Source organism: Bombus vancouverensis, chromosome 7 (assembly GCF_051014615.1).
Source record: "Bombus vancouverensis nearcticus chromosome 7, iyBomVanc1_principal, whole genome shotgun sequence".
Taxonomy (NCBI): domain Eukaryota; kingdom Metazoa; phylum Arthropoda; class Insecta; order Hymenoptera; family Apidae; genus Bombus; species Bombus vancouverensis.
This window is the reverse complement of record NC_134917.1, coordinates 6,687,484-6,708,484: the sequence shown is the minus strand read 5'-3', so window position 1 is coordinate 6,708,484 and position 21,001 is coordinate 6,687,484. Positions and strand designations below refer to the sequence as shown.

The 21,001-nt window shown below is 36.4% G+C and overlaps 2 protein-coding genes across 12 annotated transcripts in view; both read left to right on the top strand.

The window, feature by feature from the left end:
- LOC117164253 (Hormone receptor 3) overlaps positions 1–12,305 on the top strand; it is a 117,745-nt gene extending 105,440 nt beyond the window's left edge. For 5 of the 8 annotated variants that reach the window (XM_076619766.1, XM_076619769.1, XM_076619772.1 and 2 more), the window contains 4 exons: positions 519–896; positions 2,252–2,524; positions 3,338–3,562; positions 4,357–12,305. In XM_076619766.1, the coding sequence (XP_076475881.1) occupies positions 519–896; positions 2,252–2,524; positions 3,338–3,562; positions 4,357–4,616 (1,136 nt within the window). In that variant the 3' untranslated portion in view covers positions 4,617–12,305. The remainder of the gene's footprint in view (positions 1–518; positions 897–2,251; positions 2,525–3,337; positions 3,563–4,356) is intronic. The other 3 variants (XR_013058760.1, XM_076619767.1, XM_076619771.1) reach the window with 3 other exon arrangements.
- Positions 12,306–13,267: 962 nt separating this feature from the next.
- Positions 13,268–20,442, top strand: DCTN6-p27 (dynactin subunit 6). 4 transcript variants are annotated; one of them, XR_013058768.1, is made up of 7 exons: positions 13,268–13,370; positions 13,563–13,733; positions 13,810–13,937; positions 14,008–14,150; positions 14,225–14,346; positions 15,959–16,566; positions 16,651–20,440. XR_013058768.1 is itself a non-coding variant. In XM_076619883.1 (6 exons), the coding sequence occupies exons 1-5, from the start codon at positions 13,342–13,344 to the stop codon at positions 14,324–14,326; spliced, it is 573 nt and encodes a 190-aa protein (XP_076475998.1). In that variant the 5' UTR covers positions 13,268–13,341; the 3' UTR covers positions 14,327–14,346; positions 15,959–20,440. The 4 variants fall into 4 exon arrangements, 3 of the variants coding, with proteins under 3 accessions (XP_076475998.1, XP_076475999.1, XP_033203104.1); XM_076619883.1 differs by having other exon boundaries at positions 15,959–20,440; XM_076619884.1 differs by lacking the exon at positions 14,225–14,346 and having other exon boundaries at positions 14,008–14,184; positions 15,959–20,442.
- The last annotated feature ends 559 nt before the right edge of the window (positions 20,443–21,001 follow it).

Sequence of the window (21,001 nt, the reverse complement as noted above, 5' to 3'; positions counted from 1 at the left end):
TATATTTTTTCTAATTTTACAAGGTACCACCCTTACAATCTCCCAATTGATGTTCTGATAAGCGAGGTTCTACTATAGATACATTCACTAACACATAGTCAGGAAGCGACAATCTCCAAATTCCTTACCTACCATCCAAAAAAAAGCAGGATCGATCGCAACCGAATTCCATCCTTGAAAGGTCTTCGCCGTCCGTTCCATCCTAGACATCCTCTACCGAATCTCGTCTCATCTCGACAAGCCAACAAACCTCATCTCAATTTCTATTCGATTCAAAACTCGAGGACTTGTTATACTTAACCCTTGAGTAGCGTAATTTCTCTTGTCGTTGGGGGAAAAGCAAGAAAAAAAAAAAGAGAAGGAAAGAGTCGCAAAGAAAAAGAATAGAACGTAACAGGAGAAATAAGAGTAACAGACGGAAAGAGAGAAATAAAGGAGAAAGAGAAGTAGTAGTAGGGAGAAAGAAATAAGCAAGCGAGGTACAGAGACCGAATGAACTTTGACTTTTCGCGTACTAGGGAAGTCGCTGTCTGCCTCGACGACCGGAAGCAGCACGGGGGGTAGTGGTGGAGGTAGTAGCGGCGGCGGAGGCGGTGGAGGCGGTGGTGGCGGTGGTAACGGTGGTGGATCCGGTGGTGGTGGCTCGGGTGGTGGAGGGAGCGGTTCTGGCACCGGCGGTGGTGCGGCTGCCGGTGGCGGTGGTGGTGCCGGTTCCCTAAGCGGGGGTGGGATCGTTGCTGTGAAGCAAGAGACCACCGTCGAACTGGCCAGCTTGGGCCACGGCTCGTACACGATGGTCGACTCGACGACCTTTCTGAGCAGTCAGCAACAGAGGGTCAGCAATCCATCCGAGGACGACGAAGTGCCGAGTCTGCCCAGTATGTCCCATGCGAGATGTGAGGTTACGTTTGTGTCCCTTTGCATGGGCATGCGTCGCGCTTTTTCTTTCGTTCGCGTTTTATTTTTCTTTCTATTTCACGTTTTCATTCTTGTATTCTCTTTTTTCTGTTTTGCGTCGTCAATTAAATCGATCGGTAGTTCTCGTGTTTCTTTTTCTTGTTGTCGCCGACGGGAGAGTACGCTTTTCTGTGTTTAGAGAAGAGGGTGTAGGTTTGAGGCGAGAAAATTGATGAATATACGGAGAGGATGAGTTTATATAGCGGAGTGAATTTCAGTATGGAAAATGTAAATGGGTACTGTTAGGAATTAAGCATAGATTTATGTGGAATTTAATTTTTATAGCTGTGTAATAAGCTTCACATATGGTATTTATATAATATATTTTTAAGAGCGGTACTTGTATATACAAATATATTATTCCGTTGTATAAATTACTCGGGACTTATTTTTGAACTATTGAAATGTATTGAAAATTATGAAAAAATTTCTCTGTATTAATTATTAGTAATAGAAACGCGTTACCTTTCCTGGTGTTTTTTCAGCTATATCGAAAGCAAATACATTGATCGTTTAGTTGTTTAATAGCTGTAATAGTAAATTTGATTTTTTTAACAACTCTAGTACGTCAAATATTTATCCTATTTAATCTACAAGTTACATTGGAAACTTACTCGAAGAAGTAGTAAGATGTATTTGATTAGTGTTCCCAAAGTTATAGACAACAGTGTAAGAGTTGAGTGGCTGAGAGTAGGTAATTTAAATTGTTGAGGGGAGGAATTGAATGAAAGGGTTTGAATTTCACCGTGGCGATTCTTCGAAGCAAAGGAGAGGTCGTTTAAAGTTCTCTGTCTTGAAAACTGAAGTGAAACGGCTCTGGTAACTGTAGCGATAATGTAGTTTGAAAGTACTGTAATTATGGAGATCTACAACGAACTCGACCATAGATTTCGCTGGTCCATATTGGCTTACGTGAACTTAACCTGGAAAACGTGCTCTCCCATATCGAATCGTTGCATTCTAACATGTGAAAGATAGCAACAAATGCATATATAGCAAAGACTAACCGCAGTGTTTTTCTTTTTTAACCATCTATCGCTTATACATATACATATTTGATTCATGCTATACGTATTCAAAAATTTACAATATTTCTCTCTGTGTTATATTTGTTAATGATTCGTGCAACACGTGTTGAAAAATTTACAATTTTTCTCTCTATGTAATATCTCTTAACGTATAGTCGTTTTAATAAGTAGAATGTAACTGTTAAATATTTATTTTCTTGATATTTTTATTAATATAATCGTTGAAGAGTGAGATTTCAACCCGACATCCTGATGGACTTTCGTAGATCCGGCACAGATCAGCGAGTTGCTCTCAAAAACGATAGCGGATGCACACGCAAGAACGTGTCTGCTGTCGACGGAACAGATCCAGGAGTCTTTCCGGAAGCCGCACGATCTCTCCAGATTGATCTACTACAAGAACATGGCGCACGAGCAGCTTTGGCTTGAGTGTGCCCAAAAACTAACCACCGTTATCCAGCAGATCATCGAGTTCGCCAAGATGGTTCCTGGATTCATGAAGCTCTCGCAGGACGACCAGATTGTTCTACTAAAAGCTGGTGAGTAATTTGAATTTATATTCATAATCAGGCTTTATTGGAGTAGAGAAATAGAAAGTAGCAGTTTAAAGTTACAGTAATAAATTGCGGCGGATTTTATTCGATTGTGAATCATAAAATGGTATATAGAACGATGTAAATATTGCTCGAGTTAAATAAATACTGGCGTAGTCCCACGCCTTATCTTGGAAGAAAGAAAAACCGTAACGGGCGTGTAAGATAAAAGTCTAATCCCACGCGCGCAATCATTCACTAGTGCTAACTAAAGTTTCAATTTTTAAGGTTGCTTAAATTACTATAAATAGAATAGTACTAGATAAATAAAACTTGAATATATCGAGGAACATCGGAGAAGAGGTAGTGAAATTCAATAGATGCTAACTGTGGCAATATTAACCTTATACATTTTTAATAAGAAAGTTAAGACTCTATGAAGTAAAATTTATCTTATTGAAAGATTACCTTGTTAAAGATAAACACTATTTAAAGATTAACTGTTAACTCAACGCATAATAAATTTAAATTATTGAATAATCAATTATTTAAAAGCTTATAATTAACCGTAAAATTTATATTTTGACATAAAAGTAAATTTTGTAAAGAGTTATTATTAAATACTTGTAAAATACTCATTAACTACTTGTAAGCTGTATATATATTATAAAAAAATATTTGTCATTATTCTAATAAAAAAATTTAATTAAATACTGTTATCAAAATATTTTATAAACATTGTCTTATATACGTTTAGTTGAATACATCTATGTATGTTAATTTTCTCAATTAATTAACTACTGCTCATGACGTTTCCAGGTTCCTTCGAGTTGGCTGTGCTACGTATGAGCAGGTACCTCGATCTCCAGCAGAACTGTGTCCTCTACGGTGACACCATGTTACCACAGGATGCGTTTTACACGACGGACACGGCGGAAATGAAACTTGTTTCTTGCGTGTTTGAGTTAGCCAGGAGTATTGCCGAATTGAAGCTTACGGAAACAGAGCTGGCGCTTTACAGTGCAGCGGTTCTTCTTAGTCCCGGTTAGTGAAGTTCTCAACCCTATATTATTACTTTAGAATGCATTTCTTCTCCTTTCAATCACATAACGCTAAAAAAATATTATCACTCGTTACTAATTAAAGGTATTGTTATAGTTACGTATTCATCTATCAGTGCAATATATCATAGAATTATTTTACATGAAAGAAAAAACACGAAGAACAGCAATAGCGCCTCATTAAGCAGAATAAATGCAATTATAACCTTTGATATCTTTTGCTTCTTGGAGTCAAAAGGATTAGCTTCCTAGCCAAGTACTTTTGACGGTAATCGATTCAGTAACTACAGAGTGGATGGTATTAAAATTCTCTTAACTAGTTAGCGTCAGAGTTCTACAGTAAAATCTAAATTCGACTTAAGAAAGATACAAACTAAAAATAATGCCATTAATTGAAGCGATTAAAAAAGTTGCTACCTATTTAAAACACATACATGGCACTATAAATGCCACGATATCAAGTTCCTCTCGTCCCTTTGTCCCTGATTCATTCTCCAAAATTATCCAGGAACTCGACCCCCCAATTATCCCCAGGCCGCTTGATTCGTCCCATTTCGTCACGACGCTCCTCCACAAAATTAATCGCCGCTTATAAATACTCGTTCGACGGAAGTATCTCGTTCCTCTCTCCCTTCCGTCTTCCCAATAACCGTTCCTGCATGCTACTCCTTCTCAACAGCCGACAACCTCCACGAAAGGAATTGAATCCCGCTAAACATCCCCGCGGAGGCGAGGGTCGGAATGGCCAGAAATAAACAGGTCCAAAAATAATTTCAGATCGGCCGGGACTGAAAGGGCTCGCGGAAATTACGAGACTGTCACAGGCGGTGATCAGGGCGCTCAGGTCGGAACTGGATCGTAACCACGTGTCGCCCATAAAGGGCGACGTGACGGTGTGCGACGCGATCCTCGCGAAAATCCCACAGCTCCGGGAGATTTCTCTGTTGCACATGGACGCTCTGGCTAAATTCAAACGGTCGCAGCCGCATCTCGAGTTCCCGGCCCTTCACAAAGAGCTTTTCAGCGTCGACAGCTGAACGATCGACGCGGCGCAGGGCGTCCCGACGTTGACGAACAAAGCGGTACGCGAGTAGCGCCGGGCCTTGCTCTGTCAAGGTGAGTTTCACCGTCCGGAAATGAATGAACACAGAGAAAAAGAAACGAATAACATTTTTGGGGAGGACACGATGAAGCGGGCAACCGCGTATCAACGACGACGTTACTGCGAGGTTGGGCATTGAAGCTACCTAGGAAGTGTCGCTCTGATAACCGCCCGGAGGCGCATTCTTTTTGGAGGCCGTGCGCTCACGCGAAGAGTCGAAGGGTTAAAAGAACTTAGTGCGAGTAATGAGATACCGTCAATTGTCGTTCTTCTTTTCCATACTTGATACGTACTTTAATTCTTACAAGTCGTTCGTTCAAAAGCAGGACACAAGTTTTCGCATATGATTCGAGTCTACTGGATATTACGAAGAAAATAGTTATCTTTTCTTCTTCTGTTTCTTTTTTTTTCTTCCTTCTTTTTTTAATCATACTATGTACTCGCGTTTGCTTTCATAGCTTTAAATGAGAATGCTTAAATAAATAAGGAAACGGATAGTGTTATATAGATAGATTTAATTTATGAAAAAGTTCATTATATTTAATTCCCGCTCGTGCAGAGCCTTTGTAATTTAATCAAGCGACCAGAGACATCGTTGTGTGCTTAAGTACAAAAGGATTTATGTTATAAAAAGATTTATTTTCGCCCGTGACTTGCACGATCTTCTTTCAAGCCCTCCGATTCAACCAATGAAAGTTAAGATCCTCGAATCGAGTCGTAGACACGAGCGAATTGCGATTCGAAGTCGAACAAGTGGTTGTTAGGCCACATACAGTTTTGTACATAAATTCTCCTTTTTGGTCTCGTTCCTATTGACGAAAATGTATAACGATGATAGAGCATGACCATTTCGTAACCGAGATAATAGAATATCTTTAATCTTATCTGTAAGACCTGCGCAACCCGATTTCACGATTGCCCAAACAACCAACTTCGTTTACAGCTCGTTATGCTTCGGATCTTGAATTTTACATGCAAAGCGTGGCCTGGCTTTAAAAAGTCGGCGATTTCGAGCGGGAAACAAGTAACTGCGGTTAGCTTGCGGTCATTGTAAGTTTCTTCGTTAAATTTCTATACTTTTATTCGTCGTTATAAATAAGGAGAAGGAAAGAAAGAGGGAGAAAAGAAAACGGACACGTAACTTGTATTTTTTTGGTCAGAAACTGCGTAGTATCGTTTACGATTATTATTATTATATTATAATTATAACTATTATTATTACTGTTACTGTTACTATTACTACCATTATTATTATTATTATTTTTATTAACATTTCTTTTTATTTTATTTTTATCATCTTCCCCTCGTTTCGTTTTTTAAAAGCTCTCGTTTTGTTTCTTCCTTTTTCGACGTGTATAAACTGCCGTAGAATAATTCGCGCTAAGCCCTCTTCTTCTTTTCTTTTTTCCTTTTATCTGTTTCGATGTTTCTCCTTTTTTTATCTCCTCCGCAAACATTAATTAATCGTATTTGTTAAGTGAAAGTTACCTTGGTGTTTCTGAAAGAAAAATACAGGGTTCGCGACGAAAACCGAGCGTTCGACCAGGTAAAACGACAACACGGACGTACAGAGTCTACCGGGTTTTTTTACGCGTCTCTTTGAGCACGCGTTCTGGGTTCCTCTCGAAGTTATAACCCGCGACGCTAACTAACTTATTCTCAGCTTGTCACGTGCTCACATGGAGCGTTAAACGTTACTTTTTTCTTTATTTTTTTTTTTAGCTGTTATTATATAAATCGACAGATTATTGTGTAAAGCAAACGAATTTTGAATTATACACGTTTAAATGTCTCATCCTGGGACGATTTTGTAAGAAATAATAAAGTATTATAAGCGACTTAATCGTTACGTGATGTGCTTTTTCTAACCTATGAAAGTTTGTAATTATGATATAAATATAAGAATCGTTTTCGTCACGCGTTTCGTTCGCGTTCAGGACTAATTTAATTACTCTTCATCGTAGATTCATTCTAAAATCGATACGAATATGATGCGTATAACGATAACCACGACGCTAACATTGCGTCCTCTGCGTTTGTACATATTGTATAAATTAATCGCGTGAGATGATCGAAATGATCTGCCGTGTCTTTTAATTTGTTTCTTCCGGTGTTTGCAAAGGGTTTCTGAAAACCCGGTAGGCTTCTAGCGATCGCCAAATCAATCACGGAATTCGAGCTTTCTCAGCGCGCGAGTCGAAAGTTACTTGTTTCTGATCTACAGTGATCCTTCCTAGGGAGCATTGAGTCGGGACACGATGGCATGCAAAAACGAACTCAGGATCGTAGGAGGAACAGCGTGAATGGAAAGCGTAGGGAAACGGGCGTGTCGAGGCAATCAGAACGAATAGATGACAGCAAAAAAACAACATTCAGAACAGATTTCAATAATTTTTACGAAAAGAAGAAATAAATTTTAAACGAAATTAATTAATTAATAATACTATATTATTGTATTAGTATTGTACTTTTTAAATTTTAATCAATTATGTAATTCTTGCGAATGGAATTAGACACTGCGATAAAAATGTTAGGAAAAGAAATTCAATTGTTAAAATTCTTCGTCCAAAATGAATAGATCATTTGTTTTCACAAATTACACTTTATTTCAAAATTTCTTCCAGATGTATGTTTTCTGTCCTTAAAAGAGGAGAAACTCCAATGACTTGAAATAACTAATTCAATTTGGATAGAGAATATTAATCATTCAAAGCCATAAAAAATATCTTGTAAAAAGTCGAGCGGAGGTAAGGTTCGTCCCGCTCGGTCTGACCATGGCGGGACGCATCTACTTGCGTTCTTTTAGCCTCGATAGGTAGGAGTCGCCGCATCGGAAGCTGGCGCCACGAAAAGGGAGAAAGGACAAGAAAACACACACACACACATGCATTCATGAAATAAAAAAAAGAAACACTTGGACCCGTCTTTATCGACTGAATAGTTCTATACTCGCGGTGCTTACGACAGGGAGCAAAAAGGTACAAGCGTTTAACAGTATATTCGTCTCCTTTCTGTTGCAGATTATTTCCTTCGTAATGAACGTATTGGGCCTTAAATAAACATAACATTGTTATATATAAAGTATACATAAAAAGCAACATAAAGTATATATGAAAGATATATAGAAGTATATATATATACATACATATATATATATACACACAGATATAAAATATATTATATATAGCGAGAGAAAGTGTACGAAGCGTGCGAGTTTGTGACAGGAAGAGTGTGTTACGATTACGTGCGTGTGGGAGAGAGCGAGACGAAAAATACGTGCGAATGGAGCGAATGAAAGAGAAAGAGAGCCGGAGACGACAAGGAATTTAAAAAGAAAATTAAGAATTGCAGTAACAGAGGACGAGAGAAAGAAGCGTGTGAGAAAGATAGCTGCGTGATAATAGAATTAATGAGAGAGAGAACTGAGAAATATCGGTTGTTATGATGATACATACATAAAGAAGTATATATATTGTATTAATTAAAATAAAGTAAAAAAAGTGGTTAATTAAGGGCCCCGCCAGGACGGTCCACGGACGACATATATAACAATATATACATATATCTATATTACGGGGGACTGGCGTGTACTAAAGAATGTTGGTCGGGTCGTCGCTCGCGACATAGAAACTGAATACATTTAAATAAACGCAAACGGTGCAAAAGCAAAGAATTACCCGAACGAAATAGCGTCGACGAAGGGTATCGGCGTTGTGTTCAGCTGGAGATCGCATCGATGTTACGAGGAGATGTCAACGCTATATAAAACAAAATAGATGAAACGAACGAAGGAAATGGAATGTATGAACGAAAAATGAAATAAGGGAAAACGTCGACGCGATGTCTAACTGGCCACGCTGTTCAACTCCCGCGTTAGTGGATCGCATAGTTCCCTCTGAGCTACTTTAGACTCTATATATGTATAAACACACACGCATATATATACCATAAATATATATACATATTAAAAAGGGTGAAAAATGAGCACATTCCGGCGGCACGATCAAGATTCAACGGTCCCTGTGCTTAAAGAGAAGATTTAAGAAAAAGAAAAAAAGAGGTGAAACGCGAGAATGAAAATATAAAAAGAGGAGTGCTAGAGAGACATATATGTATATATATGTATACATGTATATATGTATATACGATATATACATATATATATATATATAAAGATAAAATAAAGAAAAGAATGGAACTTTTGTCCCTGGACCGGCCTGGCCGGCTCACGGACGCAACACGTGGATATAAAAATGAAAAAAAAAGTACGAGAAACACAGGCACACGGATACATACACACGATATACACACACCTGCAGCGAGACTAAAAAGAATACGACTAAAATGGAACACTTTTACATACACGATGCCTGCGCGAGCGCGTAGATAGAGATTAATCGAGGTAACATTATGTGCGCATTATAAACATTTTGGTACTGTACGGCACTGTATGACGCATCTCTTTATACGTAAACACGTACTTCTTAACTAAATAATAATCCATCGCCGCGGTGAAGCCTCTCGAAGCGTTTTTACGCACCGTTACCGGCATTCCTCGCTTTCGTCGGCCAGAGGATACTGGCTGGTCACCTATCGTGTCACGAACGAGCCCGCGCCAATTCGATTTCCGTGAGGTCCGAACGAACAACTGCTTTTTGCATTCTTTGAATCGTGTTGTAATCATAGGATCATTTTCAGAGCGATAATTTTAAATATTAAAACAACCTCCTGAACAAATTCGATATTTGAAGAAAATTTGATAAAAATGATTTGTTTAGTGAACTTTAAATTTCTATGAATTTGAATATTATACTATTTAATTTGAAATGAAAAAAAAAATCAGTTACACATTATAGTTTCGTTAATAATTGGATACTAATGTTATGCAACTGATTATACGAAATTTAGTATATATAATACATTTTGTTGTATTCGGTTATTACAAGCCATTTGCGTAATTCCATTCGAAATTGTTTGCGCTTGTTGTGCCGTGTACTCTACTTTCTTTCTCAAAATATTTCTAGTTAGACAAAGACTACTTTAGGTATTTGGTACTAAATGCTAACAATGTAATGATATCTTCAGTACAATAATCACGTATGTAAGTTTAATAGAACTTCCAGAAATAGAAATTACAAATTTCATGAGTAACACGAAACAACGGTGTAAACAAATAAATCTGCTTCACCATTTAAAAACACCAAATAGAACCCCCCGGTCAATTTTTATGTTAAATAAACGTTTTTCTAAATCTTCTAAAAAAAGAAAAAGAAGAGAAAATAATAGAAACGGTGATAAAAATAGGATCGTACATGAATCTCCATTCCTTTCGTTGCTTTGACTAAAAATAAGAAACAAACGAATATGAATTATCAGCGAAACACGGACTTCTCAACGAGAAATATTACGGAAATCGCGTTAGCTCGGTGCTCGACGCATGGACTGTAAATGGATCGTGAAGAGACACTTCGTGGATTCAGTATCAATGTGATGACGATCAACGACCAATAGGTTTTTTCTTTTTCGAGAGACGTCGTTTGTTGCGGCCGCACGTTTCACTTCGCTGTTAAATCCGTTTTTTGTACGCGATCAACGATTCCGGTTAAAGACACACACATTAGCGCGTTAGTTAGGTATTATTAAATATAGAGCCGGCCGTTTCTATCGCAGAAAGGGAACGGTTGGGTCGTCGATGAGATGTTATTGTTGGCGAATATCGTTAGACGCTTTAAGGAAAACGCGACAACAATCGGGTGACTCGATGATTTTTTCAAATCGAGAATGATGTCGGTCCTGTATTTTCGACTTTCTATTTATGGCTCGAAAAAATTCTAGCTCCGTTAAAAAAAAAAAAGCTATGCTCCAAGATCGTGTACCCCGTGAGTTAGTTGCGGTTGCGACGTTCTTCGTGATTCGATCCATCTCCAATCCGCCAGATTGTGTCTGTCGTCGATTGAGCAGAGGATATTGTGTAGTTGAATAAATTGTAGTCTTGATCTTCTTAATCTCTAAATAAAAGCCGCGAATTTTTATTAGAATTAAACACTCGAAATCACTGAATAATATATAATGAATAATAGGATATTTCGTTAGTTGAAAATTTTAAAGTCTGATTCGATCGAAAGATGAATAAATTCCTCGCTAAATTCTTCGCAATATGAATATTTACATATCTGACTGTTTTTTAAACATCGTTGATAAATATCTTTCAAACTTCGCGTTCGTCGTGATGTCAGATAAAGACAACTGACGATGACTGACTGTCCGTTATTCAACTATATTATTTCTTCTGCGCGTATTCCAAACGCCAGCTCTCGAGAACGTCGAATTAGCCAAGTTTTTAAGCCGCTAAGTTGGAGTTTCGTAGTGCATCGGGAGCGTCGATACTTTACAGTTATAAAGTGTCCCACATTTTTAGCGCAGCTTAGCAGACCGCGTAGCGTGACCGTAGTTGATAGATTTAAACAGAGTTTATAGATAAGTTTTCTTCACCGTAAAGTATCGTCCGCGTCTCGTAACAAAATCCCCTTCAATTTATTGTAATTTAGCGTGACGCTTAATCCCTCAAGTGGCGGCTCTGACTGCCCGAATCATCGTTCGTCGAACGAAATAATCGAGCGCATTTTTTGTATTCGCGAAGATAAAAAAAGAAAAAGAAAGAAAAGAAAAGAAAAAAAAAATGGACAACTCACGTCATGTTACATTAACGTTTCAATTGTTCACAGCGTTCACTATTTAATTATATTGTCGAAAGGACGCGCTGCTTAAGGGATTATTCGGTTTTTAATCATCATTTCGTATACTTCGACCGAGTTGAGCGACGTGTCGAGTGCAGACAAAAAAGGAGGTGTAACGAAATAACGAAATAATAAAGTAAAAGGAAACGTAGCGACGATTGTTTGAAAGTGCAAGAGGGAAACGTGGTATTCTCAGACGAGACATCGCTTATTGAGACGTCGGAGACGCGAGAGTTATAGCGAATTGTGAAGAAAGAGGGAAGAAAAACAAAGGTGAGAAAAGATAAGGAGAGGAAGGACGAGAGAATGAAGTAAGTTATAGGGTGTTAAGGAGAAAAATAGAAAAAGGCAAGAATGAAAGAAAGAGGAAGAACAAGATACAAAACAAATTGAAAAGGAAGAAGGCTCGACGATAGCGATGGCGAATCCGTCACGGTGCGCCGACTGACACGTTTTCGGACGGTTTAAATATACTTGTAGCGAAATTAAGAAATGCATATTATTCTGCCGATTAACGAGTAAGTGCGTAGAATTCGTTTAACTGTAGATAAAGAAAAACACGTACACAGTCACGTACGCGCGAGTGCAAGATACATTACCACCTGTAATCGTTCACCCACGACCACCAAACCCACCCATATATACACAGCGTACAAAACACACAGGTACTGCATAACATGAAACAAACAAACAAACACACACACATACGAACCTACATACATGCATACACAGGCGTAAATACATGTACACAAAACAGTTACATTACTTAGACATCGGAAATAACCGAAGTACGATTTAAGAAACAAAATAATAAAACAAAAAGATCACAAAAACAAAACGAATGGAGGAGAGAAAGTGAGAAAGCGAGCGAGAGAGAGAGAGAGAGAGAGAGAGAACGAGAGCGAGAGAGAAAAGAAGAATTAAAGAAAAAAATTAATGCAAAACACACACACACAAAGGCGCAACACGTACACGCGCACGCACGTTGCAATTAGACGTTATTATCGCAATTTGGAGTTAAATTTTATAATATATAATATATAAAAATATATATATAATATATATATAAATAAAAGTTGACGGATAATATAGAGTTATATTAAATATCGATTAAAAAAAAAAGAAAAAACGAGTGAAAGAGTTATGTTCTTTAGGGTGGTGCGACTCACGCGCTATCAATTCACCTTTTTCACCTTAATCCCCACCTCCTTAACTTTCTTAATCCTTTTAACACTTCCTCTCACGGTTTCTTTCAAGGTAGTCTTGTTCCCAATTACGCTCTATCTTCCTACGGATTCTGCTTTCTCTCCATTACTCCAGTACACATTATTGTTTTTTTTTCATTTACAACATAAATTATAAAATGAAAGGATGATGGAATAAAATATGTATATGGATCATATAGGTACTATGATAATTTTTCATATTTTATTACATCTTCAGTTTTGTAGATTTTAATTTTTGTAGGTTTTACAACCTATTTATTAGTTTCATTTCTTAGCTGAATTTTTAATTAGTATGTATGTAAAAATTAAAACCTAGAAAAGCATTCAAAATGTGTTATTTTACATAAATAACACTTGTAACTACATATATTTATAACATTTAAATAACAATTTAATTATTCTACAACTATGTGGAATCCTTTTCGAACCTGTTCTATTATTCTACAAAATATTTTCAATGTTCTAATACCAGATTTAATAAAAATAAGATCATCGATATTATTAATAAATTTTCTGTATATTTCATAAGGAAGAAGAAAGGTGAATTAAATATTTTGTACATCACATAAATATTTCTTAATGTTAATATGAATTTATTGTGAGTTGAAGCTGCTTCAAGAAATCCGCGGCGACTAATTCTTCGAAATCACCAAGGAGGGCGTGTTAAGAGTATGGTGATAGAGTGACAGACGCTAAAATGAATACATTTGGCAGTCGTCGTACAAAGTGAGAGAATTTATAAATTTAGTTTAAGACACTTTTATTTTACTAACTTCTCATTATTCGTTTATCACAAAAAATTTGAAAAGGATTCAATGTATCTATTGAAATTAACATATTCATCTTTATCTTTTTGAGGTTAAGTCTGTTATGTGTGTAGTTACTAAAATATAAAACAGAAACATAATTTTTCTATAGCGTAAAAATAGCAGTAGGAGCTTTAGTATGCGAGGAAAGTATTTTAAAAGGGGATATCACTATTGGACCAAAAACTATAATTCATCCAAGAGCAAGTATCATCGCAGAAGCTGGTCCAATTATAATAGGTGAAGGGAACATTATAGAAGAAATGGCGATCATAACAAATAGGTAATTTTAATTTCAAACATTTCTTTGCTCTTTCTTACTTATTATTTGACTAAAACATTTAATTATGTTATTATAGGTTACCACCAGATACTCCCGAACCAACAACAATTCCGGTACAAATAATAGGCAATTATAATGTATTTGAAACTGATTGTACTTGTGAAGCATTTAAAGTTGGAGATCATAATATTTTAGAAAGCAAAGGTTACTATATTGTAATTGAGAACTTATTTATTTCTGATGCATCTTATTATAATTTTATCTTTATTTGTAGCTCATGTTGGTCGTGAGGTTGAACTGACCAATGGTTGTATTATAGGAACGTCATGCACAATCACAGAAGCAGACACAATACCAGAAAATACAATAATTTATGGTAACGAATGCCAACGTAGAGAAATGCACGATAAACCATATGTGAGTTTCTATCGAATGTGGGGTTACATTATAGGTAATATTTTGTTGTTTTATAATTTTATTATTTATTTCAGCCTCCAATAAGTCAAATAGAATTTTTGTTAAAAATTTTACCAACTTACCATCACATTCGTAAACCTAATGTAAAACCAACAAAAAATGAAGGGGGGCTATAACAAACTATATACATTCTTAGGTAATATATTTGCGATATAATGATTTAAAAATGCAGCAGATATTTATACATTTAATGTTAATTCTAAAAACTAACAGTGCATTTTAATTGCGTTTCTGTTTTCTAATTGTATTTATACATTCTGCACTATAAAAGTATTATTATTATATGTATGAGAAATTATGAGTAGTTTCACATGTAATGTACAATACATCGGCATATAGCCCTTATGAGTTATTTGAAACAAAAATGAATATAGTATGTATAATAGCATCTTGTGAATAATTTTTTAATATAGATTTATTTTCAAATATTTAAAAGTGAACTTACAGAATATTTTGATAATATTTTGAAGTATTAAATAAAATATGCTTCTTATATAAGATTTTATGGTTTACTGTAACATCGTAGAAAACCTACATCTATTCAGTGTTCTTGTCATATATTAGGATATAAAAATAGTACTACTGTATCATATTATATTCACTATGCTTTTTAATCAATGAATCGACTATATGTACATTGTAGAGTGAGGTGTATATGTATATCCTAGTAATAAATTTAATTTCCTGCTGCGCCAACAGATGGCAGAACTATCATCTATTTTGAAATCAGTTCTGAAATTTGACGAGAAAACTTGTTTTATAAAAAACTTATCAATTTTATTATATCCTAATTATATTATTTATTTATTATTTATTATTACGTATTGGATTTGAATAAACTTGCGGTTCTGCAGTTTTTAACATTTACACTTTTTGACAACAAAGTGCAAAATATGAAATATGTTCTATTTCTATTAACAAAGTACCTATATAATTTACTTATTTATTATATAAAGTACATGTATATAAATAATTCTATCTACATGAAATTTTTATAATTAAGCATTTTATGAGTACATTTCCATCCTTTATTAAGCTCCAACAATTAATTAATTATTCATATAAGTGGCAAGATCTGTAAATAAAAATATATTTCTTATTATTCATTGGAGCTTAGGAACCTGGACGAAATTTCGCGATATCAGTGAGTCCGTGCGCGTCGGCGATGCGACAAGTTAATATAACTTGATGTTTCTCCTTCTCGACGTTCTTCTCCGGGCGAACTCTCCGGAGAATCGCGGCGGCACAATACTAAACGCTACACCTATGAATATGAATTAGCGTCTCGTCGAGGGGGTTGGATGCGAACCATTTACCGTTTCCGTCAGCTTAGCCGCGTACCACAGTGGCTCTCAATGCGATGCTTATTTAAGCAACAAATGTGCGAGTCGTGTTACTACATAGTTTGTCCGAATTAACTCATTAATCATCTATAGACGACATTTTATTTTGTTTATACTACATAAAGTTCAATTGAACTGCTTCTGAACGATAACAGAAATAATATTCAATTTTTACTCAATTTTATCTATACAGTATAACATAAAATTTTGTTATGTTTGGATTATTTTAGTTACATCTAACAATTTCTAATAAAATTTTACGATAAGTAATTATACTATTAAATTTTCTAGTTTATGTGAAAAAACGTTTTATACGAAATTCTGTATTAAATATATTTTATATAAAAATTGAATATTATTCAAATAAAAAAATAAATTTAATATGTTTTATTATGTAACAAATAGAACAACAATTTTTCTGGAGGAATATATGAAGAGGAAACGCAGTTAAGAGCGTAGCGGTCGCGAGTGCCGCTTTATTTTAATGATCGCTCTTCGCAACCCTCTTGAACGCAACTCTTGTCGCGGAAAGTGGTGACCCGAGAGAGCTGTCATATTTTGACGTCCGCAGCGGGCGTTCTAGGCCAGAAGGGGGAGACAAGAAGAAAAGAGATTATTTTTCGTCGCGCTGGGAGAAGCCAGAAATCAGTACGACGGCACAACCAAGGGAAAGTCCCTAATGGCGTAACAACCACAGATTTGTGCAAGGTTTTCTTATCCCTGTTAGAGCGAATTCATTATTGATAAACTTTTAGCGGATGATTTTTGTCTAAATTGAAAAGAGACTTAATTCTTTAGTTGCTAATTTGAAAATACTTCAAACGAGATATAGAACATATAACAAACAACATAACAAATTTTGGATTACGATACTCTTGAAATGTTTCTTCAACTTCAAACTTACTACTAATACTTCACATGTTACTTTTTACAGCACTATAATATTCTACGACACTATAACTACATCAATTATGCGGGCCGCAGTATCTTCATAAAGAAATTCCTTCGCAAAAGTAGTTATCCAGAAACAGTAAACTAATTCCGCAAAATTAATTTATACAAACAATTTTCTTATAAACAAAATTTTATTTTTGTAGCATATAATTCTAATTTATAAAGGCGATTACCGTAGTTATGGAAAAAGATCATTTTTAGATTTATAACAAGGATTACTCTTGCTTAATAATCGGGCCTAATGGATGGAATATGAAAAGAACTACAACTGCAACTGCAATTGCAATATAAAACAACGAAAATCACGAAGAGCACAAAATGAATTTAGCACCAAGTGGAACTTCAACCGCATTAAAATCATCCGCCAATAATTCAGGGAATAGTTATCGTTGGACGATTTGCGCTAGCGATAGACGGTCCCTAGAGAACGTTTCACGATGATCTTTCGTCCATCAACGGTGGCGGCGATCGTGAACGCGTCAAACAACTCTCGGCGCCCTCGCTCTTGCGCTTAAATTGACGTCCGCGGACAACACGGGAGAACCGCTTTGTCGAGCGGCGAACAAGAGTGACGAGCGTTGCGAATGCACGACTCGCTTAACATTTCCATTGTGAACGCAAACGAAGACTGGAGGGCGAAAAATGTCATGTACGTCGACGGGATCGCGCGTAGAATTAATTCGATATCGCCGCGGTTTGACAGAGATTTCCCGTAATTACTGGGGAAACGTTAATCCATTGCGAATTAAGTCTTTGCTTGTTTTATAGTTAAATAAAATAAGCGTTCTCATGACATTGTATGAAATAACACTAGAATGAGTAAACTTATAACTCAATCTAATATAATTTATCCATGGAAATACGAGGAGTTAATCAGAAATGTAAGAAATGACTCGACCTCCATATCATTCTAAGTATCTTATATGACCGAAATCTTCGCAAATCATCTGTTCGGTATTGAAACTTGGATGGGTCGTTTAGGTCCATTTAGCGATGAAATCGTCGCATGTCGAGAGATCCATGTCGATACCGTGTACACGATGTCGTCGAGAGCGATCCCGCCGCGCGGTCAGCCGAGAGGCGACGAGATAAACGATTCAATCGTGACAATGAATAATACTGGAGCGACGGTTAAACGCGGCAGCGGATCGGATCGGGTCCGCCCACAAGGCTGTCCGGAGGGAAACCACCCGTAAAATCCAAAAGGGGTGCAGTGGAGCGGGAGCGGCAGGGGGCGCCAGGCGACTCTGTGACGCGATTATGCTAACGAAGTTATTCCATTGTAACGCTGTTTACAACGGCGCGCATTAAGGCTACACCGGAACAATAGCAGCCCCCTGCCCCTCTAACTCTCTCCTCCTTGTGCACGAGCCAGGGAATCCTCGGGAATCGCGCGGCCATTGTACGCCCTGTTCGAGAAGGAAACACAAACGATGCTCGATGATTGACAGAAGTGAAAAAAATGTCGAGGGTATAAATGTCAGCGGTCAGCGATCGTGAAAATTACGGCCAGAAAGTTTTGATAAATAGAATTTTCTTGTTGAAATGTTCACTACCTAGTAATTAGTGTAATAAATGCTACATAGTTCGAAATAGAAGTTTATCAATATTCTTAGTTTATAACAGCTCAGCTGCATTTTTTTCTTTTCTGATTAATGCTTATTGTTGCATCATATATTCGATCTATGAAATCGTTAACAACAGTTCGTAAAAAGTACTTTACTGTACGTGAATACCCTTTGCTATTTACGTTATTGTACATACTCACAATTAATCTTATATTTACAAGAAGAAACAAAGGTTATTTACTTATATTCCTATACGTAATACATAAGGCAAAGAGAAGTTGCCAAAACCATCGAACACAATGAATACAAGAGGGATGGAAGGGGCCCCGACCACTCGAGTCTGGTTACACCCTATCGGGGCGCCACTTGACTCGTATTTAACTTTCAAATATATTTTATGCCTTTTGCATTTTAATACTTTCATGGATTCGCTATTTCTACACCCTTCTCTCGGTTCGCCTAATGCGCATGCATTTTCGTTCCAGTGAAATGTAGGCGATTTCGTGTCACAAACCATTGCCACCCCTCATACGCACCAACACTGTCAACAACATATCTCCAATCCCATTTGATTCCAATGCTATTTTTAATTTTACACAATTAAACTTTAACGTATCCCCTTGTATTTTTTAGAAAACTCTTTTGCGTAATACTAATTTTCTAATCTGCTTATCAAGATAAAGCTTCTAATTGTTAAATATCGTACCATATTTTTCTTTCTTACAACAATGATATAATATCTCACTATTCACTTTTCATATTTGTTCACGAATTCATTTTTCTTCGATGAAAATTTGCGATCGTAAAAATATATGAACGCACTTCACCAAGTCATAGATTCTCCGTTTCGTTGGCTGTAAAACTTCGTCAAAATTTGATTTCCTCGCGATAACAGAGAGGCAAAGAGATCAGCGTGGGCGATTCGAGACGCAAGAAACTCATGCACGAACGAGCTCGGCATTTATGTGTCCATCGAAGCGTGACGACGCTTCGACGGGATTATTTGTAGGATTCAGTCGTATACCCGACGTTTCCGCCGAATCCTTTGTACCATTCGCCCGTTACGCCATAGAATATTTTCGAGACGTATTTAGGCTTGTTTCGGACAGCCGGATATTCATCCCACTATTTTTACTCCATTCTATGGCCTTCACTTTCTCTCTCCTTCTTATTTTCTATCCTATGTTATATTTGATCTCTGAAAATTCGATTGAAAATATAAAACGTTATTTCGAAGAGGCAGATATTATCATATGTAACAAATTTTTGGCAAGTTTTAAAGTCATCAATATCTTTCGTAATGGGGGTTACATAACTTTTTATATGACAGTCGGTGCGTATTTTCTGTTTTTCATAAAACACTATTAAGACCGTGCCTGGGAACAATTGTTTGAAATGATATTTTAATTTTAATCGTGTAAAATTTATCGTTTGAAAGAATGCTGTTTCATTTTCATTATTTAGATACATATGTATTTAATTTACATTCTATATTAAGAATATTTCAATGTTTAAGATTTTATATAAAATACATACTACCTTATCAATGATCTTATTATTCCTGACACAATTACTTTTACTATTTTACTAGTACGTTAAATTAACAAAGAATGGAATTAGCGTACAAGATCACGTATCTGCACAAGTGTCTATCGACATTCAGTGGTTGTTAGCTAAAATGAGAAAGAAGAGCAAATCGAGAGGACGACGACGAAGAAGATTATCTCGTACAAAGTCCGTCTCTGTGATTCTTTGGACTTTGGACGTCGAGCTGCTGTTCGACTTGTCCCTTGCATCCGAATGCGACTGCCGATCGCTTTGAAGTACACCGACGACACCGTGTACATATTCTTCCCTGCCAGTATAATAACTTGCGATGAGAAAAAATTAATTAGCCGACCGAGCCAGCTGTGCTCCGTTTAAGTAAACGCGGAGATTAACACGCTTCCGTTTCTTGATTGATTTATGAACAAAGCGGAAGATACATACGAAGGATAAAGTTTCAATTGCGTAACTTTCTTTTATTTTGTTACTTGATCTTTATAAAATTAAGAAACGAAATTCAACAACGCAAATAAACTGAACAAAATCTTCAAATGAAATGTTAACGCCACATTAGTCCTTAATCAGATTTTACGTTATTTACTTGCTAGTAAGAGAAAAGTAAAATGTTTTAATAATAAAATTTGTCACATAGATCGTATCGTATACGTTGATTTCATATGTAAAGCGCCGACACATAATATAGTATGGCTACGTCGTACCGCCGCGTATCGGTACCTTTGCCTAACACATCATTACCAAGATTCACAGTTTATTGTGAATACCAAAATGTATTTAAAATTGTATCTTGGGTTAAATAAACATCATTAAAAAAAAAAGATATACGTTGATTTCATTAAAAGAATTCAAACAATAAAGAAGAAATTGATGAACAATTTCGCAAATATCAGCTGTATAACGTATTACCTCCCTTTTGTAGACACAGACTACTGCGAACGAAAAAGTTACCGTACATACACGTCGAATCAGATAATCTTTCCACTTCGTCCACAGAACAGAAGCGTGTATGCAGATGTGGTTTGCCGAGGGAGAGCCAAGCAGGAACGTAGATGGCATTCCTCTAATTTGTCGGCTCGACTTTGTCGGCTAATCAATCGAGTTCGTGATTACCATGCGCCGCGAGCGTTAACCACGACGAGATTCCACGCTTTTCGTGCTGTATCTATCTACGCGTAATCATAGCTGGAAAGTGTGCATGTGTATGACTAACCTTTATTATCATACTATACAAACTTTCTACGCATGTATGTATGTACATGGATACAGCTAAAGGAATAATGTAGTTAATGGTTCAGGCCACAGTTTAACTTTGACGCATAGTTGAGGATTTCTTAGAAAAAATCAAATGAAATAAAATTAAATT